This window comes from Grampus griseus, assembly GCF_964374135.1.
Source record: "Grampus griseus genome assembly, chromosome: 3".
In the NCBI taxonomy this organism is placed as follows: Eukaryota; Metazoa; Chordata; class Mammalia; order Artiodactyla; family Delphinidae; genus Grampus; species Grampus griseus.
The window spans coordinates 145,630,860-145,658,578 of NC_139019.1; the positions used below are offsets into that span (position 1 = coordinate 145,630,860).

Sequence of the window (27,719 nt, forward strand, 5' to 3'; positions counted from 1 at the left end):
AAATTTGGATCTGCAAGACTTCCTCTGGGTTTGACCTGGGGTTTTGCGCCATAACTTGTGAGACCCTCTCTGCCCAATCCAGACTCATGCTGTCGGTGCACATAAAAATCCCTAATTTGATGCCAAGTAACAGAAACCAGTTCCACTTCTCTTAAGCCAAATGGAGGACTTCTCGGAGGCACACTGATGGAGAGGGGCAACTGGGCCTCAGGCGGAACCATTTGTCAGATGTTGCCAAGCACCTACCATGAGCCAGGCTCTGTGGCTCGGTGCATGGGGACAGCCCAAAGGGTAAATTGCACCTGAAACCCTGAATGAACTCACATTCCAGTCATGTTCACAAAGAGGTAATAAATTTGTAAAACTGTGTATACTTCTCTGGCCACCATAAAATCATGCTGTACTTTGATGCTGGGTATCCATTTAAAAAGAGGGAGGGGCTTCCCTGGTGGCGCAGTGGTTGAGAGTCCGCCTGCCGATGCAGGGGACACGGGTTCGTGCCCCTGTCCGGGAAGATCCCACATGCCACGGAGCGGCTGGGCCCGTGAGCCATGGCCACTGAGCCTGCGCGTCCGGAGCCTGTGCTCCACAACGGGAGAGGCCACAACAGGGAGAGGCCCGCGTACCGCCAAAAAAAAAAAAAAAAAAGAGGGAGGATTGGCTGAATCTGGGTCATTACCATAGGAAATTCATATATATAATCATTTACTCATGAATATTAATGCATTTAATGAGGGTAAAACATATTTAAAGCAGAGCGTTCATTCCAGCTACTGTTGGGTTTGTTCATTCCTCTTTCCTGTGCATGGTTCACCTGTATATCAAGCATCTGGATAGAGCTCGTCGACCTGTGATTAAATTAGGTTAGTCATTTGTTGGTGATGATTACAGTGTTAACTCATTTCCAGAGTATTCTTAGAGTCAGTAGTTTCACATTTAGGTACGTGACTTGCATTAACATTATCTGGTTAATGGTGTGAAATGTTCTTCGTGGCTTTTTGGAATGTAGTAAGATGATGTTAACACAATCTGGTTCTGAGCTCTATTTATAATGGGTATCATAAAACCATTATTTTGGAGCATGTTAATCTGAAATTTGGAACAATTCAAAAATAAACAGGGATGGAGTTTGCATCATCACCACTTATAACAATAATAAGGACTGGTAAGTTAACAATGAAGAAGTTTATAAAATAATGACTTCAGTGGCTCTGGAGTCAGACCAAAGGTAACAACTGGGCATAATCAAAATTACTCTTGAGATTCCCTAAATCATCCTTAAAACATAATACATGAAAAGATACCAACTCAAAATGCATCCAACAAAAGTCATTTTTTTCCTCCAACATTAGGAGAAATCTCTGTTAGCTGTGCATTAGATGAAGTTGGCATGTATTGGGACCAGGCTGTATGAAAACTACATAGGTCTGATGGTTGTTGACGTCGGCAAGCAGGTCACACTCAGCCCGGTGAGATGCACTCTGGGAGAGGTACCACTTGGAAGGCAAGGCAGGAGAGGTCATAAGTCACTGTGGAGCATTGCTTTAGGTGGCAAGACTGAATTTCTCCTCCACTCAATTTTCACTGTTCTCTCATATTCCCTCCCTCCCTCCCTCTCACGTAAAAATAGCTTTACCTGCACCTGGCTACGTTTGCTTATACTCTCAGGTGGCTCTGCCCAGAAAGGCCAGCCCCAAACACTGTGCCCACCATCACTAAACAGGTCCTGGGTGCGCTGATGGCCTTTTAGAGTATAGCGAGTTCTCCAGAGCTGACTTCTTCTGCATTTTCAGGTGGCCCAGACTGCTTTTGTCCCTCTGTGATGTGTCAGAGTTGGGGTTGGCGGGTGCGGGACTTGGCTTTCAGTGTGATGAAAACAGGCACATTCTGTGGCTGGGATCTCAACCCTATTTTCACTCCACTTCTGATTGCCATTGTGTTCTGAGAATTGACGTGCTTCCCGGAGGAACCCTGTCCCCTCAACTATATATAGCACAGGTTAATTCCCGTGCTCCTGCTGTGGGAAGAATCCTATGCTGGAAGTGGGTCCCTCTCAGAGCAGTCAGTCATCTTGCTTGCTGACCGATGATGCTGCCACAGGGCAGAAGATCTGCATTTGGGAGAAAGCTTGTGGGTGGTTGGAACAAGGGCTGAGCTTGGAAAGGCCTTGTGGCCCCAAAGGGCTGGTGTGGAGGAGCTGGAGTGAGGGGAAGAGCGAGGGCAGAACAGGCTGGCACTGACCTTGTGTGCCCTTTCCTCCCACTGCCAGCCTCAGAGCTCTGGCCTCTGGCCATCCTGACTTCCTGAAGCAGCCAGAGGAGAGCAGTTCTGAGGGGAAGGGCCAAGGAGCACATGGCCTGTCAGCCCCTCCAAGCCCCTGGGAGCCCTGTCCTAATACTGGGCAGCAGCTCCGTTCAGTTACGGGGCATGTATATGAGCCAGGCCCTGTGAAAAGCTTCCTCCCGCTTTTCCAGGAATGAATCTCAGTGCACAGCCTCAAGTGTGCAAGAAGTGTCCTAGAATTAACTTCTATTTTCAGTCCTTGTGACAGTTCTGGGCCTGACCCTGCAGCCTGCATTTCTGGGGTTCCCTGGCTTCACACCTCCTTCATTGGGGAGCACACCCCAGGAAGGAAATAGACGAGGCCTCGAATGTGGTAACCGCTGGAATAGGAGCCCCCACAGGGGCCATCCAAGAGGTCTCTAAGGAGGTGATGGAGAAGGTCCCCCGAGCTGGGCCTAAAGGAGTGACATTGCAGGCAAAGGGATCAGTACAGGCAAAAGCACAGAGACAAAAAAAAAAAAAAAAAAAAATTAGCCTGGGGAATTCTATAGAGGGCAAAAGAGTACGGGATGTCATTCCAGCCATCACTTTTCTTAGACATGGCAGGAGATGGGTTTTAGAAGCGGAGGGGGAGGGGCAGATTACGGGGACCTCCCACGGGTATAAAGACCTTCCCTTCTTGCTGCTGGTGGGGAGCCAAGATAGGGTCTGTCTTGTTCTCCACTGAGGCCACAGCGTCCAGCACGGCACCTGCAGGGCTGCAGCAGGAATGTGGGAAGTATCTGCTGAATGAGTGAGGGAGTGAATGTAGGAAAAAATGAATAGGGCCAGTGACTTGATCACATTTGCCTTGAGAAGGGTCACACCAAAGGCTGCATCAGTCCCAAATTTCCAACACAACAATGTCTTCCACAATGGGTCTGAACACGTAACACTTCTCAGGTTTTCTTGTCTGGATCCTGGGAGCCTACAAACTCGACAGTCTCACAACAGGCAGAACATGAGCAGCCCTCTAAGCTGATGTTTCCAGAAACACGAGGTCTGTGGTCCGTGAGATTGTTTAGGTGGTGCAGGGGCCCAGCGTCAAAAACATTGAGACACATGGACCATATTCTCTTTCCATTCTGTGTACTTCGAAGACAAGTTGTATTTCTTGCCGGTGTGCCTCTAACACTTCTCAAATACAAGCTAGTCTTCCCCATCCACTTTTTTTTTTTTTAATAACCAAAATAAGGCAAGCAGGGCTTTAAAAGCCTTTGACAAGCAGCCGCCTCTCACTAGAATTTCATGACACTGTTTTGCTTTGCTCTCTTCATGGTTACAATTACCTTCTATGTAGGGGAAGTGTATCTCAGGATCCCAACAAGAAACAGATGGGAACCCAAATTAGGATATTTCCAAGGGACTCATGACAAAGGTGTGGGAGGGTGCAGGGGACACACGAATGCAAGAAACCTGGGGTTTTGTTGTGAATGCAATCTATGTTCATTAAGGAGAACTTGGAAAATACACAGGATTAGAGAGAAGAAAAAACAAGTCACCTGAATTCCTGCCACCCAGAGAGAAGCATTGTTGACACTTTTTGCAGAATTCCCTTCTTCTTTTTTCCTTGTTTCTTTAGAGAATTCTTTCCTGAAGGCTCACCCGGAGTCTTGCCATGGCTGAAAATATCTTGCATGATTCCAAAGTATGTGGAGGGGAATGAAGAACTAATATGCACAGCACAGGGAACCTTCTGCGTTTTGTCTTAAACCAGACTCTGAACCAGACCCCTCGCCTTTTCGTTCCATGCTTTAATCGCCTTTCAGAACTTTAACCTTGAGAGAAGAGCTTTTACTGTTGGAATTACTTCCATTTCATCATGACTCTGCTGTTCATCTCCAAGTAATCCCCTAGATTTTTTCTTGGCCCCTTTGGGGTCCCAAGATGAGAATGATGATAAGACCTACTATTTACTGGCCACTCTGGCCTATGTCTTGGTACGCACTAGCCCATTTAATCCTGCCCATGACCCACTGAGGTGGGAGGAGTGTGGAGAAAGGTACCAGGAAATAAGCTTATCTCAAGTTGTTCCTAGTCCTAAAAGGACGTAGAACATTACAGACCTGAAGTGACAGGGCACTCTAAGTCAGGTGCATGACAAAGTGAGACCCAGTCACTTTTCAGAGCTCCAAAAGGTTTGAATGAATTATAGATCTATTTATAGCTTTTAGAACTTCTGACACAGTCCAGAACCGTTGGCTGTAAAACTGTTTCCCAAATTCAATCATGTTTCTCAATGATTTCCATTTTGAAATTGGAAGTCTTTGCCCCTCAAGATATAATAAAAGCCACATCAAAGAAAATGGAAAACGCTTTGCCCTTAATATTTAAAGGAGAATGATTTTTATACAAGGCAGTCATTTGTCTGCTTAAAGCAGGTCCCAGGGCAGTGCCAGTTGGAGTTGAGCGCATAATGCTTCTGATGGATAGTTTCTGTAATGAGAAGCCCAGTTAGTGGATACTTGCCCTTACATGTCTCCCCAACTAGCTGGGTGGCAGCTAAAGACCCAGCATAAGAGGAGATCAGGACTCCAGGCCCAGGGCCTCTGTCCCAGCTTCCCTGTTCCACACACATGTGGATTTCCGCCCTGCGCTTGGCATCTGCCTCTAGGCTAGAGAATCTGAACGTGGTGAGAGTGGGCCAGGCTCTCTCTTGCTTCCTTCCCACCTGGCCCCCAGAGACCCATCAAGGTGGAGCCCTGGGCTATGCCTGGTCTATACGCTCCCCGCCACCACCGGCAGGGTTCAGTGACCCCTGCCCTTGCCTGCCCCTTGCTCCTTCTTTATGGTGTGTCCTAGACATGGAACCAGCACAGGCTAACTGTTCCTACAGGAAGATCACTTTGCTAGAGAACCAAGGCAGGTTAACAAATACAGATTTGTGATATATTTCAGAGATGGAGCCAACAGGTCCCTCTGGGCGTTTGCATGGGGACTGGAAAGGTAAAGAAAAGAGAAGCCTCTTCCGATGACACCTAGGTTTTTGACATGAGGTAGTTGTCAGTTTCTGGAAGATTTACTTGGAAGCAGTTTTAATGAGACAGAAATCCAGGGTTTGGTTCTGAACCTGTTATGTTTAAGCTCCCTATTAGCCATTTAGGTGGAGATACTGAGCTGATGGTGAGTCTGGAGCTCAGAGGAGAGGTCAGACAAGGCTGGCGTTACACATTTTGGGGTTGTCCATGGCCTGAAGCACATAGAGGGAGTCCAAGAAAGGGTCTGTATGTGTGTTTCCCTGAGAGTGCATGTCCGTGGACGTGGGGACACATGACAGTTCGTCCATGTGTGTACAATGACATACATGACTTGGAAGGTCACATCCATCACAACTTCCTGTCTGACGTTGGCTGAGGCATGTCTGCCTTCTCCTGGCCTGTAAACAAGGGGATGACGCTAATGCCCTTTAAGATCCCTCCAAGGTTCTGGGAGTAGGTGAATCAAGATGATAGGGCCATCGTGGTTTCTTTGTGGAATCAGGAGGAGGCAGTCTTCAGACTGTAAGCAGAGTGGTTAGAGGGGGGCCCTGTACCTCCACCTGGAGCCTTCAGCAGCTGTGTTCCCTGACCTAGCAGAGGACCCTGAGCTCTGCGATAAGAAAGGCTGAAAAGGCACGTGGGTTACGGCTTGCCCACCCTATATTACACCCTCTGCATCTCTTTGCAATTCAACAGAAAGGTCTGTATTGCGTGTCTACCCACTTGCTCATTCCCACCATGCCGATCCGAGGGGTCCAGATGAAGTTGTGCTACATCACATTTGACTAGGAGCCAGGAGGCAGGTGGCCTGAGCATCATTTCCCACCCCACCTCCCCCTCACTCCCACCAGTGTTCTCTCCCCACCCAACTTGTACCTGAGGCCAGCTAATGCGGATTTCAGTCCCACTCCCCAGGGTTTCTCCTATAGAAGACGAGGAGTTGGGGGCTCTATCAGAGTTAGAAGAACAGAAAGAGAACTTTCTGGATTCCACATCAAATGCCCCTTTCCCAGGAAATACGATAACATCTGATCTCAGGTCATCTCCCCATGTGTCCTTCCCTAGTGTCCCCAGCCTCAGTGGACCAGAGACCTGAGAGTCATCGTCTAAAACTCCCTCTTCTCCACCCAGACAGTCATTCCACAAGTCCTGCCCATTCTAGCTCCTGGCACCTGCAGCAACCTTCCTCTCCTCTCTATCCCATCAACACCATGCAGTCTCACCAGATCTCTGAACTGCCTCCCCTGGCCTTGTGCATTCATTCCTGCCCTCGCCTCCAGGCCTGTCTATACCCTCCTCCAACGGTGTCTACACTTTGCTCCAGTCCTGTCCACACACTCCAGGCAGAGTCATCTTTCCAAAACACAAGTCCTACCATGCTACTTTCCACGGCCCTCCATCACCTTTAGAATTAATCCTTCGTGGGGCTTTCGATTTAGTGGGGAAACAAAACAAAAAAAAACAACAGTGAGAAAGTACGTTAACTATATTAGCGGGTAGTGACGAAAACTAAGACAGCAGCCAGAGAGCATGTCGGCAGTGACATTTTAGATAAAGTGGTAAAGTGGGTGGGGTCTCTCTAAGGACAGGTCATTTGAGCAGAGACTGGAGCACTTAGTAGGTTCTCAATAAAACTTAGTTGACTTAATAACAGATTGCCTCACTGAGTGAAAGACTCTAACCCACTTTTCGAGAAGTCTTTCCCTCCAGCTACTATTGTTCCAAGTCACAGGCATGAGGCTTGGGGGACCTGAGTGGGAGTTTTAATTAACCTGATATGCAGCAGTGGGAATGGAAGCCCAAAACCTCAGAAGCCTTTTCTGCAAAACGTCCAGGGCATGATAATAAAATGGTGCTTTCATCTTTATTAATGGGGGAGTCGATTTAAGGACCAGACCCAGCAGATTATTGATCAGTGTTAATCATTAGAAAATACCAAGTTAATGAATTTAACTGCCAGGCGATCTCTGTGGGACTTAGGGAGAGGCCAGTTAGATACAATAACCTTGTTCCCTTCTAGTCCAGCTAAGAGGCTTATTTACAGACGTCCAGGTTTTTCTAAGGAAAAAAAGGCAAAGTAAAAGTCGCTGCGAGTTAAACAGTTTCTCCTTCCGAGTTGCTACTGGGGCTGAGTGATCACCCCAAGCCTGTTTAACACGCATCTGCTACCACTGCCACTCCCTGTTCCGGACTTTTTTAAATAAACTTTTTATTTTAGAATAGTTTTAGATTTAGAGAAAATTTGCCAAACTAGTAGAGAGTTCCCATATACCCCACACTTAGCTTCCCCTACTATTAACATCTCACCTTCGCATTGTCGCGATTAATGAACCGACATTGCTCCATTATTATTAACTGAAGTCCATACTTAATTCAGATTTCCTTAGATTTTACTTAATGTCCTTTTTCTATTCCAGGATCCCATCCAGGCTACCACACTACGTTTAGTCACCTTGTCCCTTCAGGCTCCTCTTGGCTGTGACAGTTTCTCAGACGTTTCCCCCTTGACAGATTTGAGGCGTTACCGTGTAGTTTTGTAGAATGTCCCTCAGTTGGGTCTTATCTGAAGTTTTCCTCGTGCTTTGACTAGCTTCGGGGAGGAAGACCACAGAGGTAAGGTGCCGTTTCCATCACATCATGTCAAGGATACATACGATCAGCGTGGCGTGTCATGATGCTGACTTTGATCACCTGGCAGAGGTAGTGTTTGTCAGGTTTCTCTTCTGTAAAGCTTCTCTCCCTCCCCTTTTCCATACTGTCGTCTTTGGAAGGAAGTTGCCACGCCTAGCCCGCACCTAAGGATTGGGGTGTTATGCTCTACCTCCTTGGGGGTGGAGTATCTACATCAATTATTTGGAATTCTCCGGCACAAGAGACTTGTTTATATTAGTATGGACTCAGGGGTATTTATGTTTATACTTTGGGTTACAATCCAGTATTCTTTTACCTTTTTTGTTGCTCAAATTGTTCCACCTTTGGCCATTGGGAGCTCTCTCAGTTGGCTCCTGTGTGTCTTTGACATACCCCCATCATTGTACGTTTTTTTGTTTGGTTTTTGAGCACTTCCTTACTTTCTGGCAATACAAGATGCTCTAGGCTCATTTTATATATTTCCTACCCCAGCCCTAGAATCAGCCATTTCTCCAATGAACCTGGATTCCTTTTATTGGAGAATCCTGTATTAATTTTCATAATGGGTTGTTGTTTCGCTTCATTTTCTTTATGAGTATAAAGATAAGTCATGCTTATTATGGACAATTTAGCAACTATATGACAGAATACGGATGAAGATGAGTATTCCTAATCAGTCAACAGCAGAGAAAGCCACAGCTAACATTTCGGGGTATTTTCACCTGGTCTTTTCTGCTAGTTGCTGGCCCTTGAGGAGTTTTTTCTGTCCTTTCACTCTTGATCTTCTTCATCAGACCAAGGGATATCCCCAGGGAGTGGGGAACTGGTTTTCCTCCATGCCTCACAGCTGTGGTTGCAGCAGATGAGTCATTCTGGCCTATCTTGGGTTGCCTGTTCACTGGGTCTCTGCCCACTTCTCCCTCTAGGCGATCATAGGTCCAAGAGGCCCAGGAGTCAGGGCATGTCCTCCAACAGGCTGTGAGGATAAGAATACTTCCAAGTTCAGTGACCTTGGGCACCATCGTTGACTGCACTTTTCCTGTTTTCTAAGGATTAAATGAGATAATGTGTACAACGTGCTTAAAAGAGGTCCTGGAACATAGCAGGTATTCAACACGTAAAAGCTATTATTATTTAAGTTACCATGATTATTAATAATCCAGAGAAATACATCCCTTAATGACAGAAGCGCAGGCTTAGGGTGGTGGGCAGGCCTCTGGGGTATAATATTTGCACAAGCAAATTGCCTCCTCCACGGGAACCTCATGAAACTGATCTGATCCTTCCCAAGAATTTGAGCAGATGGGAGAGGAACTGCCTCTCTACAAGACCAGCAAATGGAAAAGAGGGCCCTTGGGGTCTAACTGAAAAGAATATACACCTAGGGATAGGCTTGCATTGCTGTCGAGAACATGGGCTCTAGAGTTGGGCTGCCCAGGTTCAAATCCCAAATCCATCACCTACCTGCCAGGTCCCCTTTATACAGTAAGTTGTCTAACCTCACCAGGCCCAATGTAAGAATAACCATATTACGTACTTATAAGGTTGCAGCAAATACTAAATAAGTTCACAAAAGTAAGAACTCAAACAGTACCTGGCACAAAGTAAGCACTCAGTTCATATCAGTTACTATTTTTGTTATTTCATCATTCAGAACTCTTCAGCTTGCAAATAACAGAGAAATTATCTTAAAATTGCTTAAGTTAAAGGGACTTTTTGGCTCATGTAACTGAATCCCAAACGTTCATAGTGATCAAGTCATGTGCCCTTCCCAGAGCTAATCACTGTGAGGGGACCCTAGGATGCAACTGGCCACTCTGAGTCACAGGTTTCACCCCTAAAAACAACAATCACAGGGGATAGATGTGGGGATGCCAAAAGCAATATATGACTTTCCTTGAAAATGCTTCCCTTTTCCCTGAAGATGAAGCTTAAAAGGAGAAACTTCTGAGGGGCTAAGCATTGAGCTGATGGGGCAAGTCACACAGTCCCTCTGCAGCAAGGTTCCTGAGGAGGAGTAAAGCAAAGTTGGGCAAACAGGCAGCTAATCTATGGGCAAAAATCACTTTCGACAGCATCCTGACCTCCCGCCTAGTGTAAGAGAATCTCCTAAAATGTTCCCCACTGGGCTCTGTTAGGAAAAGGGAAATACCACCAAACTGAAGTCAGCAGTCCTGGGTCCAAGTTCTGGTTCTGTTGTTTGACGTGGAGCAGGTGGCTTGCCCTGGTCTGGGCCACTGCCTTGTCCCTTGGCATTAAGCAATGAGTCAGCCCTAGAAATCCCTGACCCTGACCATATCAGTGATTGCTCTCCTGTGTCGACTTTTCTTCCATATAAAGAGACTGTGGCATGTAGTGGGGGAGCCCAGTCAAGGCATCAGAACCCAGGAACCAGACAGAGTTGAGGAATCATGGCAGGGGAGGAAGGGAATACAAATATGTATTAATGGGGCTTCCCTGGTGGCGCAGTAGTTGAGAGTCCGCCTGCCGATGCAGGGGACACGGGTTCGTGCCCCGGCCCGGGAAGATCCCACGTGCCGCAGAGTGGCTGGGCCCGTGAGCCATGGCCGCTGAGCCTGCGTGTCCGGAGCCTGTGCTCCGCAATGCGAGAGGCCATGGCAGTGAGAGGCTCGCATACTGCAAAAAAAAAATAAAAATAAATATATATATATATATATATATATATATGTATTAGTGCCTAGTCCATGCCAGGCACTGATGTGTCAACATTATCCATGGTGTCTGATGCCAAGCAGCCCTGGTGACTGTGGTCAGTCATTGACATACTATGTGGGAATAGTTTCCAGGGATCTAAAGGAGGCCCACTTGCAGTCTGGCTAGTTGAGCACTGTGCCATGTTTGCTGCTGGGCAGCTGGGCTTGGGGTTGCCAGAGGCCCTGGAAGAAGAGCTATTAGGCCACCCTTCTGACTGGGTCCTTCTGTAGGAATCCTGGGTGAAATTGTTCCACTAGTCTTACCTCTTTGGAGAACCCTTCCCAGGCTGGACTTGGGTGCCCCTGTGTCATGCTCCTCTGGGTCTTCTGCTTCTCTCTCAGCACCCAGCACATGGATTTTTCATCCCCATCTAATGTCTACCTACCCCACTGACTCTGGAAGCCATGGGACTGAGCTCCCTCCAGGCCCCAGCATTGATCCTGGCACAGAGTGGGTGATCTATATTTGTTGAATGACTGAACGAATGAATGAATTTAGATGATCCAGAATACTCTTTCTAGCTTCGCATTGTAAAGCAGGAAAAGATGGAATGAATACGATTTTAGACAAGTCACCTAATCTCTCTGGACCCCAGTTTTACTACCTGTAAAATAGATATAATAGTAATCTGTCCCCGTGTCATGGGACTGTTTTGTTGATTAAATGAGATAATGTATACAATACTACTAACTACCCTTACTTGAATGTTCCTTATATTACTGGTGCTGTATTAGGCTTCAGATAATATATTTGAAGTAATAAATATAGCGGACCTTAACAAATACTTGTCTTCTTCCCCCAAAACTACTTTAAAGTTTAAATGTTATGTTTTTTTTATATATAAAGTTTTTTTTAAAATTTATTTTTGGCTGCATTGGGTCTTCGTTGCTGCACATGGGCTTCTCTGGTTGCGACGAGCAGGGGCTACTCTTCATTGTGGTGCGCAGGCTTCCTGTTACGGTGCCTTTTCTCGTTGCTCTAGGTGCACGGGCTTCAGTAGTTGTGGCACACGGGCTCAGTAGTTGTGGCTCGCAGGCTCTAGAGTGCAGGCTCAGTAGTTGTGGCGCATGGGCTTAGTTGCTCTAGCGGCATGTGGGATCTTCCTGGACCAGGGATCAAACCCGTGTCCCCTGTATTGGCAGGAGGATTCTTAACCACTATGCCACCAGGGTCCCTAAAGTTTAAATGTTAAAGTAAAATTTTATTTGTTGAAGGGATGGATGGATGGATGGATGGTTTCCAGAAGTAGCAGCCTTCACACAGCAGGGGAATGAGTGGGTATAGGTGTACCGTTGGCCCGGCAGAAATTTAAACCCTTTTAGAATAACTACCTTGGACTTCAGAGAGTTACTGGGTATGGAGATTTGGCTTTAATTAAAGTCTCAGCACAGTGTTAAATGCCATTTTATTTTAGCTCATAATTAACACTAATAAGATGAGCAGATCACAAACAGCACACATTCTGAGAAAGTGAAAAACAGCATCTGAGCTTGGTGGTTTCCATTTTCGGTTTTCCCCCCTCCCATGTTCTGTTCAATTAAAAGTTTTGAGAAAATATTGCAACCACACTCCTTGTCTTTATGGTAATGAAGCATATTAATTTGAATGTGATGAATACAATATTCCACTGACTTTTTTATTCCCTTATCTACAAAAGTTTAAAATAATGGGCCAATTAAACTGGGAAAGAAGAATGCAGGGTTTGCCTGGTGCTCCAATTCAGCAACCAAAGAACTGAAAGAGCAAAATTCTGTGACAGTCTGTGGACCAAACTTCATCTCCTTCGCAATAGCTGAGAGACACTAACGCATAATGACAGGCGTGGACCAGGGCAGAACAAGTACTGTATTAGGGATCAAGAGATCAGGTTCTAGAGCCTCCTCTGGTATTTTCTCAGTGAATATTTGTTGGATGGATGGATGGATGCAAGGAAGGAAAAGGTGAGCCAGACCACATCCCAAGGTCCCATTCTTCTCAAGGTAGCAAATTAAGTCTAGTTTGGAGCTGACCTAACCCTTCTAAGACCTAGAAGTTCTTAGAGGCAGAACTTACGATTTAAAGTCCAGTTCTCTGACCTCTTTATCCTAGAGGCATAAATATAAATTACAGAGCTAGCCTGAGCTCAAGTATGACAGCCCAGAAGAGCTCAACTCTAAAACAGAGACCCCCCCCCCAAACCAGCTAACCCCAGGGAAGGCTGAGGCTTCACCAGTACAGTCTTCTGCTTTGGGAGGGGGACATCCTGGACAGGACTTATGACCGTGAAATATGGTCAAGCTATCTCCATGAGGATCTCCAGAAGGCTTCCCACCTCCATGTGGTCCCAGCTCCACCTTGCCGCCGCTGTGTTATCTGAGGCAGTCTGCAGGTACATCACCCTCAATTTCTGTGTACTTTGTCACTCTCTATTCTGTCCTCTACATTGCAGACATTATAAAATGCAACACACATAGACACATACATTCATGGTGATGTTCCTTTGCTTAAAACCCGTTGTGCCCGGGATAAACAAATCCTTAACACAGTCTATGAGACTCTGCGTGGCCTACCCTAGAGTGCCTCCCAGGCTTTTCTGTCTCCACATCCTCCGGCCCTGCCCATTCCCTGCCTCTAACACTAGCCTTCAGTCAGTTCCCAAACACCTCTTCAACACTTAGGATCCCACTCACCTCAGGACCTTTGCACATGCAATATTTTCCTTAAATGTTCTTGCCCTACCTGTCGTCTAGTTAATGCCTTATGATCCTTCAGCAATTAGCTCAAGCCTCACTTTCTCAAGGAAGGCATCCCTGATGAAACTCCCTACACCAGTTCCAGCCTGAGTTGGGTCCTACGTTTATGTTGTCATAGCCCTGAGTATTTTTCCTTTATGGCACTTATCACAGCTTGCAGTTACATGCTTGAGCTATTATTTGAGTCATGTACCTCTCCTTCATTAGGCCGTTAGCACTATAACCATTGATTCTTAATCATTGTATTTCTATTGCTTAGCACAGTGCCTGGCCCATAATAGATACTTAATAAATATTTGTTGACTGAATGAATGATTGAATGAATAAATGCCTAATTCAAGAGTTTTGTCTCTTTCCACTCCACTCTACTGCTTCCATTTTGGGATTTCTTAATTTCTGAAGCACTTGGGCTAGGCCTTATTCTGGGAGCTTAAACAACCGAGATCTACCCTTGCTCCCAAGCAGTCCACAGTGTGACAAGAAACAGATACATAAATGCATAATGACAATACAGTGTGCCAAGTGCTGCAATAGACGTAAGTGCAGGGTTTCATGGAAGCAGGTAAGAAACGCTTCTGTTCCCCACGGGGGAGGCTTCCCAAAGGAGATAGTTCCTAAGATGAGTCTGAAATGAAAAGGTGTTGGGAAAAGAAATAAGGGTGGGGGAAAATTTCAGGTGAAAGGACCAGCATGTGGGAAAGCTCAGAAAGCAGAGACTGGTCCTGGTAAGAAACACAAGCGACTGTGATGACTGTGCCCTGGATGGAAAGGTGGTACTGTGAGAGGTGAGGTTGGGAGGTAGGCGGGGACCAGATCACCAAGGACCTTCAATGACAGCCAAAGATGGCAGTGGACACTGTATGGAAGGGACTGGTGTGGTGAGACCTGTGATTTGGAGAACTCCCTCTGGAAATGCTTTGGAGAAGAGATGTTCATACTTCATGGGAAATATTTAGCCTCTGTTTCCCCAGAAACAGAGGATTAAGCCTGGGGAAACAGGCTCGATTCCAGGGCTGTCCATCAAACTACTTTACAGAATCCAAACTTTCTTTTCCAAAGGGCACTTGGTGTGATGGACCTTGCTTATTCATTGCAGGGAGAATTCATTTCAGGGTGGAGAATTAAAAAAAATACAAGATTAAGCAGTGTAATCAGCTGCTGCAGAGAGTTGGAAATGCAATAAATAATAATAGCATTGAGAGCTGTTTTTAATAACTCACCAGTGTAATTTAGCTCCGGCTTCTTGGAGCATATGTCAGAATGTATGTAATGGCAAATGCCTCATTGCCAACCTCTAAAGACAAATGTCTTCCCAGGAGGAAATGGGGGGGTGGGAAATTGGAGGACATGATTTGCAAACTGGATGTAGGAAGGCAAGCATCATTCATTTTGACACCATTAACTTTAAATTTGTGATCCTTTGCAGAGGTGATAGGTTTCAGTTGGTTTGTCTTCAGGGATGGGCAGGTTAATAGCAATAATGTGGTAAAGGCAAGACTCATAATCTGTAAGAGACTCTGCAGACCTACCATTTGCATGCAGTCCATGTTCTAATTACAGATCATCCTTGTCTATCTATTACAGCAGGTCCCCAGGGGACTGATGTCTCGGCAGCATTTGTTTTACTTAGTTGAGTTACTAAATATTCATGAAACCATTAAAATGTGTTATTGAAAAGTTTTTGACAGAGTCTGACTTTTAATAATTCATATGGGTTGCACCCACCCTCCCCCCCACAAAAAAAGTCCAAATTACTGGGATGGGGCTAGGAGTCCTCCCCTCTTAGGGAGGCATCGTGACAGTTAAAATGAGATGGACTTTGGAGTCAGATGGAACTGAGTTCAAATTCTAGTTCTAGTTCTACCACATACTAGCTGTAACCTTTTGCCAACTTACTTAAACTCAGAGGCTCTATTCTATTAAATGACAGTGATGATGCGATGATGATGTGATGATGATGATGATAGCTAATATTCATGGATCACCTATTGCATTATTTCTTTCACTACAATAGTATGATGTAGGTACTATTATGATCCCCATTTTATAGATGAGGAAACTGAAGCTCAGAGCAGTCGAGTAACTTCCCCAAGGCACAGGGCTAGTAAATAACTGTTCTAGGACACAACTCTGGGTCTATCTGACTTCAAAGCTCATGCTATTAAGTGTGCTGTGCTATTCTCTGATACTAACTTCTACGGTTTTGCAATATTAGAGACAATGAATGTAAAGAATAATTGCTGGCACATGATAGACACTTTGTAATGTCTCTTGCGTTGAAGGACTAGATTTATATTCCTTTGATGTGTTCTCTCTGGGAAAACATAGCACCATGTCTTTGTCAAAGCTTTATAATGTCCTTATCATTCCATACCTTTGTCCAAGTCACTCCACGCCTCCACCAGGCCTCGGGGTTTTAATCTATAAAGTAGGGGTGAATGGGAGTTCTTACACATACCATTAGTTTGGGTGTAAATTAATACAGCCACTTTAGAAAACAATTTAGCAATATTTAAATCAAAGATGCACAAACCCTGTAATACAGCAGTTCTACTCCTCCCCTAAAGCAGTTTCTCTGCCTCTACACTCTTGACATTTGGGGACAGATATTTCTTTGTTGTGAGGGACGTTCTGTGCATTGTAGGATATTTAGCAGCACCCCAGGCTTCTCTCCACTAGATTCCAGTAGCCTCCCCAGTTGAGACAACCAAAACTGTCTCCAGACATTGGCAAGTGTCCCCTGGAGGCAAAATTGCCATTGAGAACCACTGCCCAAAAGGAACTCTTGCAAAAGTGCGTCAGAAGCATGTTCAGTCTGATCAGAGCCACAAGATTTGCAATAGCAGAAAAGAGGTAACAAGCTAGCTGTCTGCTAACAGGTGAATGGTGTGTTTATCATGGCCTAGCCACTGAATGGAATCTAATACAACAATGAAAATGAGTGAACTACAGTTTCACATGCCAACATGGATGAATTTTATAAACATAGGTTTGAGCAAAAAAATAAAAGCAAATTTCAGAAGCCTACATGTGATATGATTCTATCTTTGTAATGTTTAATAACATGTAAAATTATGCTATATACTATTTAAGGGATATATATGTGTGTGTGTGTGTGTGTGTGTGTGTGTGTGTGTGTGTAGTAAAACTAAAAAGAAATGCATGGAAGTGAAAATCACCAAATTCAGGACATGGTTATTTTAGAGGGGAAGGGGTTGTAATCAAAGCAGGGTACATGGGCTTCAGCTCTACTGGTATAACTTTATTTCTAGGAGATGGGTATATGAGTATTCATCAGATTATTTTTTATACCTCTTTCTATGTCTGAAATATTTTATAATACTTTTTAAAGGAGTTAGAGTATATCAGTTCTAATGAGGGAAGAGCACAGAGAAAAATCACTTGAGGAACTTTTCCTAATTATGCATATTTGCCTCTTGGAGATTCTGAAATCCTCTCTCCAGTTCACTCTCCATATCCCCAAGCAAGAGTCACTGCCTTGACCACTGTCCCCAGTAGGAATGTGTCATCTCTCAGGTGTTACAGGGCTGAGGATCAGTGGTCACTGGAGAATTCTTCAGGATGCTTCCTCTGGTTTACTCTTCCCCTCTAATAATCTATGATCCCATAAAAAAAGGATTTGGGGTTCTACTAGGTAGGTAAACACATAAGCAAACATCCCTCCCTCCAGTTTTCAAAGCTCAGCCCATGAACTGTCCTATGACAGGCCCTGGACAAGTATATCCCTGCGGGGTAGGAAGGGATGCTCCTGGAACGAAGATGGATGCTCCTGCCAGAGTATTTGAAACCATCCTTGTATTCCTGGCCACAGAGGTGTCCTAGGACTCAGGAAGCACCACTATCTTCAGGTGAAAAAACAAAGCCTCAGCAAGGTCAAGTCATTTGAAGGTCATCCAGCTAGTGAGTGTCAGAGACATGAATAGACCCAGGCCTGCCTTCAAATCCCCGTCCTTGTGTCTATGCCATGCTACCTTGCTGCATTAATAAGAACTCTCATAATTGTAACTGAGAGTTAGTTAGCAATGCAAGAAATTAAAGCAAGAGATTTCCCCAAAAAGCACGATTGACAAATACGTGCTCTGCATTTGGAGACAGAAGAGCAGGTTAGAGAGCGTGGAGAGTCCAGACTTCAGCTCAGCTCTGGAAGATGACTGATTTGGCTTTAGCCAGGCAGAGGAGGGAGAGAGCATTCCATGTGAGGAAACAGAGAGACAAGGGAATGGGCAGGGCAGTGCAAGCCAAGTTCTGTGCCAGGAAGTCAATGTCAAATGCATTTGGTCTAGAAGAAAGCTGGCTGGAACTGGTGCCCATCTGTGGTTCTGTTTGGAAGTACAGTCACTGGACCGGAGACTCCTTGATGGTCGAGTCTGATCTTAGTCACAGTCGTATCACTGGGCCCGAGGGAACATGATATTGGAGAGAGGAAGGCAGGAAGGAAGAAAGCAATGCAGGAGAGGAGGGAAGGAAGGAAGAGAAGAATGTGCGTTGAAATTCCAACGGAGCCTGGATCCCTCCTGAGGAAGCAAAAGAGGTAAAAAACTGAACCATGGTGGTGGTTATTTAAATGCCATTATTCCCTGGCTTTATTTACAAATGAATGTTCACTGACAACAGTTCAGGGTGTTTTTGTCTTTAGCATCTTCATTAGAGTATAATTGCTTTACAGTGTTGTGTTAGTTTCTGCTGTATAACAAAGTGAATCCGCTATACGTATATATATATACCCATATCCCCTCCCTCTTGCGTTTTGCTCAAACCGAAAAATGATTCACGCTGACAATCAACATGAACATTGTGCACTTGTTCATAAACGTGCTCATTACTCTTGCCTGCCGGGAGCATCAACTCCTGCGTCCTAGCCTGCGTTTAGCAGGGAGACCTATGCTTCCGCCTCCTCAGCCTAGGACTGTGATGGGGAAAGAGATGCTGGTGAGATGCAGAATGAAGAATGAGTCCTGCAGGCTGGAAGTTTGCTGTGTGGCGGGGAGGGAGGAGGGGAGGTCTTGAAGTTCATCCCAAAGGACACAGAATTCTTGAAAGAGGGTTCAAGATCCTCCTAAAACTACTCTTGGGAGGTGCTTGAGATAATCTTTTCTGAGGGTTTTCTAAAATCCAAGAAGAAAACCGGGATGCTTTTCTCCCATTGTCTCTCCTGCCCCCCATCTCCATGGAGCTGATGATAAAATCAGATAAACAGATCTGCCTTTGAGAATTGCCCACAGAGGGACTGGGACCCAAGGCGTGGAGAACTCCCCCATTGGATTCCACGGGAAGCTGATTGAAGCAGGTCATCTCTCCCCAGTGATGTGTTTATGAGAGAAGGGCTTCCAGCTCCATGCACTGAGGCTTTTACCTTTCAGCATCTGCCCCTTCCCATAAATATGCCATCAGGAGCAATAATGACTAGCGAAGAAGTGGAATCATTGTTGGGACTGAGTGAGTTAACGAAGTGTATAAAATCTCTAACCCAGGGTGGGATGGCTGTGTTACTGTAGTTATTATTATTGGGGAGAGAAGCAAAGGGCCTGAGAGAAAGAACTGAGAAGAAACAGGAAAAACGGGGACCAGGACCAACTCTGAACTCTACCCCTCATGGCCCCCACTGCTGACCACTGAGAATCGGAGTCCTGGGGAGTCAGGGAATACTTTCAATGAAAGAATCCACAGAAGACCTGAACTCCAGGCCTGGCTCTGCCACCAACTAGTTTTATCACCTCCTGGGACACCCTTGTCTGAGCTTCCTCTGTCAGTTGGTATTCATTCTTGCGATAATTAAGAAAAAGGAAAAAACCTGTGTGAAAGTCCCACACAATGTCCAACCCATGAAAAATGCTGATAACTTGTAGTTTCCCTCTCTTGGCCCCTGTTTTCTTCTTTGTAAAATGAAAATAATGCTGCACCCTAATTTGAAAGTTTATTATGAAGAGTAAGCACAGTATTTTTCAATAAATATTTGTTGAGAAACCTCAATATGTGAAGTAATGTAAAAGGTGAAACAATTTTGCCAATTATTGGATTGGCCAAAAAGTTCAATCTGGTTTTTTCCGTAACATCTTATGGAAAAACCCGAACGAACTTTTTGGCCTGGCCAATAGAAATCCTAGAGCATTTTTTAGACATTGTGACCCTCCTAATGGAAAAGGCTTTCCTCTTCATCTGTGCATAGTGTCTAACACAGGCCCAGTAAATATCTGAGAAAGAAGAGAGAGAAAGGAAAAGAGGAAGGGAGGGAGGGAGGAAAGAGAGGGAGGGAAAAAGGAAGGGAGGGAGGAATGAAGGAAAGATGGAAGGAAGGAAGGAAGAGATACATCATTACTTAATTATTGTACAATTATCATCTTCATTATAAAACTAATTTAAACAAATGCAACCAGTGCCCCCAAAAGAGCACCAAGATAAGGGCTATGATAAAGAACACTAGAATAATTTTCGCATTTTGACCAGTAATGGGAATAGTAATGATTTTCTCTCTGAATCATAACTATCTTGCAGTTAATAGTTCACCTTCTGGTAGAATTGAGAGCTCTGAGATGGTGCTCTGAGGAATTCTTTCATTTCTTTCCCACCTTTTAAAGAAAAGAGAACTCCAAATGCAATTATTGGCATTATTTTTATACCAACTGCAGCAGAACATTCCAGAAGATGAGGCCTCTACCAAATTAGTTTATCCAGATGAGATTTAGACAGTATGTTACCGTTACTGGGAGAAGCACACAGAAACCCACATACCAGCAGCGAGCCCTACGGAGCCAAGTGAATGTGGACACAGCGTTGCCCATGTGTTTTCGGTTAGCTAAGTGAACTGCTCCAATCTTGGGGGGCCCTGTACCACAGGACACCTCTGTTTACTTCAGGTTACACAGCAAAAAGCAAGCTGTAAGCAGCAGAAGTAGCCAGCTAAAATAGAATTTTTTTTCTGACTGCTGGGGGCCAACATAAATGAATTTTAAGCAGCAACAAATCAGACTCGACTGAAACCATTTGCCTGGAAGGAAGATTTGTGGCTAGAAAACTGAAGTTCATGCTACCCAGAAATTTCCAGAGAAAGTCTTATTCCCATACCTGAAAGAATATTCCTTTCTGTCCCCAGATCCAAACCCCCAATGGAAAAGGCTTTTTCCAAAACTCCGAGTACATACTCCATCTGTGACTTTTCCATGGGACCCAGCTGATGGTGATCCCCTGGAGTGTATGAATAATAATAATGATAATGATACTAATATAGTTCTTTCTATGAATAATAACTAATTCATTTCAGTCTTCACAACTGTCTGAAGTATGTACTATGATTATATCTGTTTTACTAGTGGGAAAACTCAGGCACTGAGAGATTAAGTAACTCACCAGCAGTCACAGAACTAGGTAAGAGGCAGAGTTAAGAGTCAGTGCAGGCAGTCTGACCCTGGAGGCTTGCTTTGGACCTCTATGTCACGCTGCCGTTCACTGCATGCCCAGGACTGTGCTAAGCAGTTTATGGCATTATCGCACTTCATTACTGCAACAATCTTATGATACGGGTACCAAGAGTATTCCCATTTTACAGGTGAGGAGGCTGGCTGCAAACATTTAAATGACTTGTCCCAGGTCACACAGGTGGCAGAGCTAAAATTCTCACGCAGAGATTCTGTGTACCTGCAATTGTTTGGTGAAAACTATGTGCTGTGGACTGACTGTCTGTGTCTCTCCAAAATTCACATGCTGAAACCCTAATTTGAAATGTGATAATACTTGGGGGTGGGGCCTTTGTGAGGTAATAAGGTTCAGATGAAGTCATGAGGATGGGGTCCTCATGATTGGATTAGTGTCCTTATTGGAAGAGGAAAAACTAGAGCTCTCTCTCTTTCCACCATGTAAGGATACAGCAAGAAGGCAACCATTTACAAGCCAGAAAGAAGGCCCTTACCAGAACACGACCATGCTAGTACCCTGATTTCAGACTTCCCAGCCTCTAGAATTGTGAAAAATAAATATCTGTTGTTGAAGCCACCCAGTCTATGGAATTCTGTTATAGCATCCTGAGCTGACATAGACACTAGTCGTTTGTGAGTGTGACAATCTTGGTTCCCAAGAGTCCTAAGGGACTTTGAAAACCATAGCCAGTACTCATTTGTCAGACTGTGACAATTCTGAACTGGAATCCTGTGTTTTGTGGTGTCTGGGTCAGAACAAGTCAGGTAGCTGATACATGAGGTCGGTTCACCACCTTCACCCCACGTTCACTCAGGGGGAACGTCTCATGAATGACCAATCCTTTGTTTCTTTATGGCAAACAGCTCAGAGGGGGAAAAGTTGCCTGCTAGTGCTGATAAAGAATTGAAGAGGGCCAACAAAGATTCTTGGCCAAAAAATAATAATTTGGGACAAAGCGAGAAAAGTGTCCAATTCTATGCAGGCTGATATCTACAACGCAAACATATTCACCTTACAATCTATATGGAAATAAGAAAAAGCAATTTGTGAAATGGATTCCATAAGTGTTCCCGTTAGGGTAAGAATTTCTCATCAAATGAAAGATGGAAATTCAATAAAACTTTAAAGGGAGGTTACATGTAGAGGGAAGATTTGTGCAGACACCACATCATGCTGGATGGAAATGTGATGTGAGAAAAAGCAGGTTCTTTAATAAACACTTCATGGATCTCTCACTAGTATCAAACCACAGATACCCATTTATTAGCTGGATGTGTGGGGAAATGTGGACTTTGGAGGCAGGTAGACCTGGGTTTAATACTCATACACCTATGAGACCTGAATTTCCCTCTGTGATCTTCTTGGGAAAGTGGAAATACCCACACAGATATATTGTGAGAATCCAGGGAAATGGCCTGTGTAAAGCACCCCACAATTTCTAGAAAATAGTAGTTAAATCTGTCTGGTTATCTTTGACGTAACTCACATGAGAGGCAGATGTTCCTAAAGCTCAGGGTTAGGAGACAATCAGGAGGGCGCTTGTCTCTGAGACCAGAATTCTTGAACGAATTTAAGTCCTTGCATGGTGACAGCAAAGGCAGAAAGTGGGAACCACCACTCCTCCTTCTCATGTCGTTTATTCCCAGAAATTCCAGAAAGTGGCAAAGGATTAAGTCTAGTTTCTAGCATCTGGCCTTGCATCTAACAAATGCTGAGTAATACATGTTGGTGGAACTGAACTGAGAATGTTTTGTGCACGGTGAAATAATACAACAGGTAAAAATGCAGGGCAGAAATGTGTCTGAGACCAGAGCCATCTGCCCAGAGCTGACATCTAGAGCAGTGAGCATACATAATCTTGCAAAGGGGGTGAATGCAGAGGCAGGAGAAAGTCAGGGACAGCACCAGTCTTATAAGGTAGAGAGCTGTTGGAAAGGAAGCAATAGAGAGGCAGGAAGGAGCAGTGCAAACCAGGAGAGTTTATAGAGAAGGCAAGAGAACAGAGTACTGACTTACCAGAAACTTGGAAATACCTCTGCTCCTAATTTAGTTCCTCATGTCTGGCTGTGCTAATGCCTAAAATACCACGAAGCCCATTGGGTTAAGTATTTCTCTCGCTAGGGCTCCACAGGATAGAAAACACAGTAAGGCAGGACAACCCCTGGGCAGGTGAATTTGTCAGGTTTCCTTTTGGGCAGGTGGGATCTGGAATGGCAGAGTGGTGTCCTGGTAAACCTGTAATGGTGAGGAGGGGGAGGAAGCACTCAATTACAGTGTTTGCCAATTTTCTTGGTGTAAATACTCCTGCTGTGGTTGATTTCAAGCCACCAAAGGTGTAACAACTGTCTTGCTGGTTTCCTGAAATTTTAACAATCAGCTTTCACAAGCTGGAATAGACTGACTCCAGGCACTGCCCAGGCACCAGTGAAATTGGAGATTGATATATAGAACCAATGGGGGAGTTACAGAGCAGAGAAGACAAGAGTTTCCTGAGTCTCACTCAGATATGTAGAATATGTCTCCCCCTTTCACAAAGAAGGAAAGAAAGGAGAGAAGAACTTTCACATTTAGTTATTGTTGTTGTTTAAAGTCAGTTACACACACGGGAGGAAATTTTCATAGTGGGTCTCCCTCGGGCCCCAGACCCTACAGAAGCAACTAAAATTCTCAATTATCAGTTATCCTTCTGGAAATATGTATATGCCAGCATGTGTATAGGTATATGTCCCTTTCCAAATTAAAATGATAATGGTAAAATGTAAATGTCCCTTTTCAAAATTAAAATGGTAATGTACTAAACAACATTTTCTTTTAATTATATATTTTTAGTATTCTTCCAAAAAGAGAATAAATTTTAATTTATAATTAAATTTACAAGATATATAATTTTAATGGCTATATAGTATTCCTTTTATGTATGCACTGTAATGTATTTAACCAGTGTGCTCAATGATAAGCATATACTTTTTTCACTCTTTTGCTGTTATAAACAAATGACGCAGTGAATATCCTGTACACATATATATACTTGCACACACATGTAGGCATCCCTGTGTGTGAAATTTCAGGACCCAAGGGTATATACACTATTTATTTCTGATGTATTTTTTTCCCTCCCAAGAGGTTGTATGAATGTACATTCCCACCCACAATTCATGAGAGTGTCTTTTCCCCACATTGTTGCCAACATAGCGTGTTCTCAAAATCTGAGACTAGCATTTCTTAAATGCATACTCTGTTCTCATACTTGGCATGGGTTCTCTTATTTGAGGTAAGTGTATTCACAGAAGCAGAAGCTGGGCCTCATGGAGATCAAGGAACTTTCCCAAGGTCTTTGTGACATTAGTCTCCAATCTTCCTTTTTCACCACATTGACTACCATTCCCCACGAGGCTCACTGCTGACAATCGCGTGCAGGAAAATTGTAAAGTTCCCCACAGAGCCGAGAAGTTTAGGATACATGAATATCATCTTTTGCTTCACCATATTTTTTTTTTGCTTTATTTCCAGAAGTTTTGCTCATTCAGTGCTGCCCAGTGATCATTTAGTCAGCCTGACTACCCTCTTAATAATTTCTGATACTGATATAAAACCTGCCTAAACACAAATATAACTGTGGGCCCAGCCCAGTTTACAATTACCTTCTTGATGATCCGGTTTCCAGGGACGTTTTATGATGTCAAAGCAGGAACCACCTATATCCCAGAATAAGCTTGATGGGTTTGTAACTGAAGAAGTAAAAACAAATTGTTGTCCTTTTGAAGAATAACCCTCACGTCTAAGTCTATCTCAGATCAAAAGCATTAAGTCTCTTCCCTTCTGTCTTCATTTATGTCTACTCTCACGTGCATTCCCTCTGAGTGGCAGAGAGAATACGCTGTGAGACGTTGCCAATTACGGTCACACTCGGGTAGCAGATGGTTAGGGGTTGGTTAAACCTTTAGGGAAACTGCCTTGGGAGAAAATGAAATAAAAGCAAAGATTACTATGAAAAAACATAGACGTTGCCAGCTAGGAGGAGGAGAAAGGAGGAGGGAGCGGGGAGGAGTGGAAGGGAGGGAGGGGGGAGAGACTGCAAGGGAAGAAAGACCGGCGGAAATAAACCGTGCACTTAGAACAGCGGGAAGGGAGGCTTGGAAGCGTGGTTTTCCGGCTTTAAATGCCCGCTTGGCGTCTTGCTGGTGCGCCAGTGTTCCGTGAGGATGTGGGCGGAGGGCGAGTCTGAGGGGCTCCAAACATTGGGAATAGTGGTGGTCGTGTGGTCCTCTCTGAAACTTATGCACTACCTCGGGCTGATTGACTTGTCAGACGGTAAGCAAACCCCCGAGCTTGCCGTTTTATATGAATGTGTTTTTCAGCTTAGGTTGTTGTGAGAGTAGTTTAGAATATGCATGGAAAGTGGCGCGCGGAGACCCGAGAGATTTGAAAAAGCCCGGCTAAATCAGCGCTGTATTGATTCCGGCCTTTCTCCAAGCGCGCGAGAGATGCGCTGTCCGTGGTGCTGAAACGTGGCTCCTGGAGAGTGATGGGGGAGCGGCAGGGGAATTAGGATCTTCTGTTCCTACCCTATATGCATGAGTCTTGGTTGATTACTAGCTGTGTGAGACTAGCAGAATACATCAAAATCCTCTCTCAGATTGTCTGATGACTATATTGTTGGTATAGTCTGTCTATATGACTGTCAAATGACTGTCAATGACTGTCAAAAGTCATCGTACTGATTAACTTTGTTTAAGAAGTAGTTGGGAAGACTATGGTGGTAAAAGATTTTGTAAAATGCTGATCACAGTGCCCAGCAGCTAGAAGACATTAAACAAGTATCAGTTTCTTTCCCCAGCCCTTAATCCTCAACCCGCATAAGAACCTTTACTCTAAAACCACCTAATCAGCCATGACTTTAACTCCATTCTTTAGTGAGAATATAGTTAAAAATTCAGGTTAACCATGTTGTTTAATGTTTATTACTAGAAAGTTAGTGGTTTGGTCCCAAAAGTTAAAGGAGCTCAAGAAATAGAGAGTATTTTCTTCCTCTTCATGAGACTTTGCTCCAAATAGAACATAGTTTTTCTAGATAATTCTTATCACGTAAAATTAGGATCCAGAAAAGATTCCAATTTTGATGAGCAATGCATTAAACAAGACCAGCCTCCAACAATGTACATTCATATTCGATGTATATACTTCCACAACTGCATGGTGTAGACAGAATTCCTCTCCCAAGAGGTAGTATCACATGCATAATAATGAAATACGTTTGCAGACAAAGGACTAGCTAAAGTACCAATCAGAGCTGAAGTAGGCCAGAGACTGAAGGACAGAATGATGTGGTTGGATGAATTCTGGACTAGCAGTTACAAGACCTGGTTTCTATCAATAATCTGTCTCTGTTTAACCTTGTTCAAATCATTGTTTTACCTGGATCTCAGTTTCCTATGGCAATAGTGATGATTTTCGATCTCTGCTTCATGGAATTCTGGAGTAACCAAAGATTTCTTTTATTTGGTTTTGAGCAGGAGGTGGTAGGGCAGACTCTGAGCCCTTCATTCCTGCTTCCACAAAACCAGCTCCACTTTATCTGTTCTATATGTTAGCCCTATGTAAGAACTTTTAAAGCTTTAGCTAAAATTTAGTGAATCTATGATTCTACAACTCTATGATTGTGTTTCTCTGAGATTTTGAAAGCTGAAACATATTCAGAAAACTTTTTCTTTCTTAAAAACCACCTGAAATCTAACAATCGGGAAGAATAGTTCTGTATGCAAATAGAGACTCTTCCTGTCCCTCAGTCCCTTATACGTGCTCTTCTAAACTCCAAATTCAGCTTGCCAGTCATAACAATTGAGCAAAGTCTCTGTTCTCCACCAGATCCCAAGAGAATGTGTCCCATCCCTACTCAGAGCTTCAGAGCAGACACCCACCGAGATTACAAATTAATGCAAGAGCTGCCTACTTCCTTATAAGGCTAATGGTGCGTGGAAATATTACCCTGTTCCTTCCTTTCCATAGCCAGAGGTGACCATCTCCCTTCCCCTGCTTTAACTTCTCAAGGTTACAGCTTTTGGTTTTATTACCACAGAAGATATCAGTTATTCATCTAATGTTATGGTAATGAGGGGATTAAGGTGAAAAGTAGAGAACATATGTTTAAGACTGCCTCCAGGAACTCAGGTGAAGGAAGGGATTAATATTTATTCTGCATCTACAATGTCCCAGGTGTAGTGCCAGGTGCTTTTATATACGTGAGCTAATGTAACCCTCAAAATAACACTCTAAGGGAAAAAATTTAATAACTCTTGCAAGTTGATATCATTGTTCCTTTTATATAAGGAAGAAGACAGCTTTAGAGAAGTTACATAAAATTTCCAACGATACAGCAACAGCAACAAGCAGGTATTGGTCTCTAAAATTTCATCTTCTGTCCTGGACACCTAGTACCTCAACAAGTAAGCCCCCTCCAGATGGAGTCTGTGGTCTGTCATTAAGTCTATACCACACATATGCTCCTATGCTATAGCCTTCACCTTGTGGCCCAAAACACCATTTTTAATGTGTGTGTGATATGGGAAACTATTCACTCACTTATTATTAAGAGGAGAAGACCTCCTCCTACTGGAGGAACCAACAGGATGCAGTCAATATAAAGAGAGCAGTGGAACATCTCTAAAGAACCCATCAGTAGTCTTTCTTAGGCCCTTGGTCTTGTTCTTATTTTATTTTTCAGTAGTAATTTTGAAGTAGCATAGATATTAGGCCTGGAGTCAAAATAGCTGCGTTCGAATCCTGGATGTGCCATTTATCAGTCGTGTGACCCTGGGCAAGTTTCTTTTCTCCAGGTTTCACTTTCCTCATTTGTAAAAATAGAGAAATGAGAATGATGCTTGTATTAATTTCCTGTAACAAATTATGTCAA

The 27,719-nt window shown here is 44.1% G+C and overlaps 1 protein-coding gene across 5 annotated transcripts in view; it reads left to right on the top strand.

Annotated features, from left to right (window-relative positions):
• KCNIP1 (potassium voltage-gated channel interacting protein 1) overlaps window positions 1-27,719 on the top strand; it is a gene marked incomplete at both ends in the record, with an annotated part of 358,069 nt that overhangs the window by 278,429 nt on the left and 51,921 nt on the right. The window contains one exon of one of the 5 annotated variants that reach the window (XM_082650728.1): window positions 25,012-25,120. The exons of the other annotated variants lie outside the window; for them this stretch is intronic. Within the exon in view, the coding sequence (XP_082506854.1) occupies window positions 25,012-25,120 (109 nt within the window). Of the gene's footprint in view, window positions 1-25,011; window positions 25,121-27,719 lie in introns of those variants that run through there. 5 annotated transcript variants of the gene reach the window in all.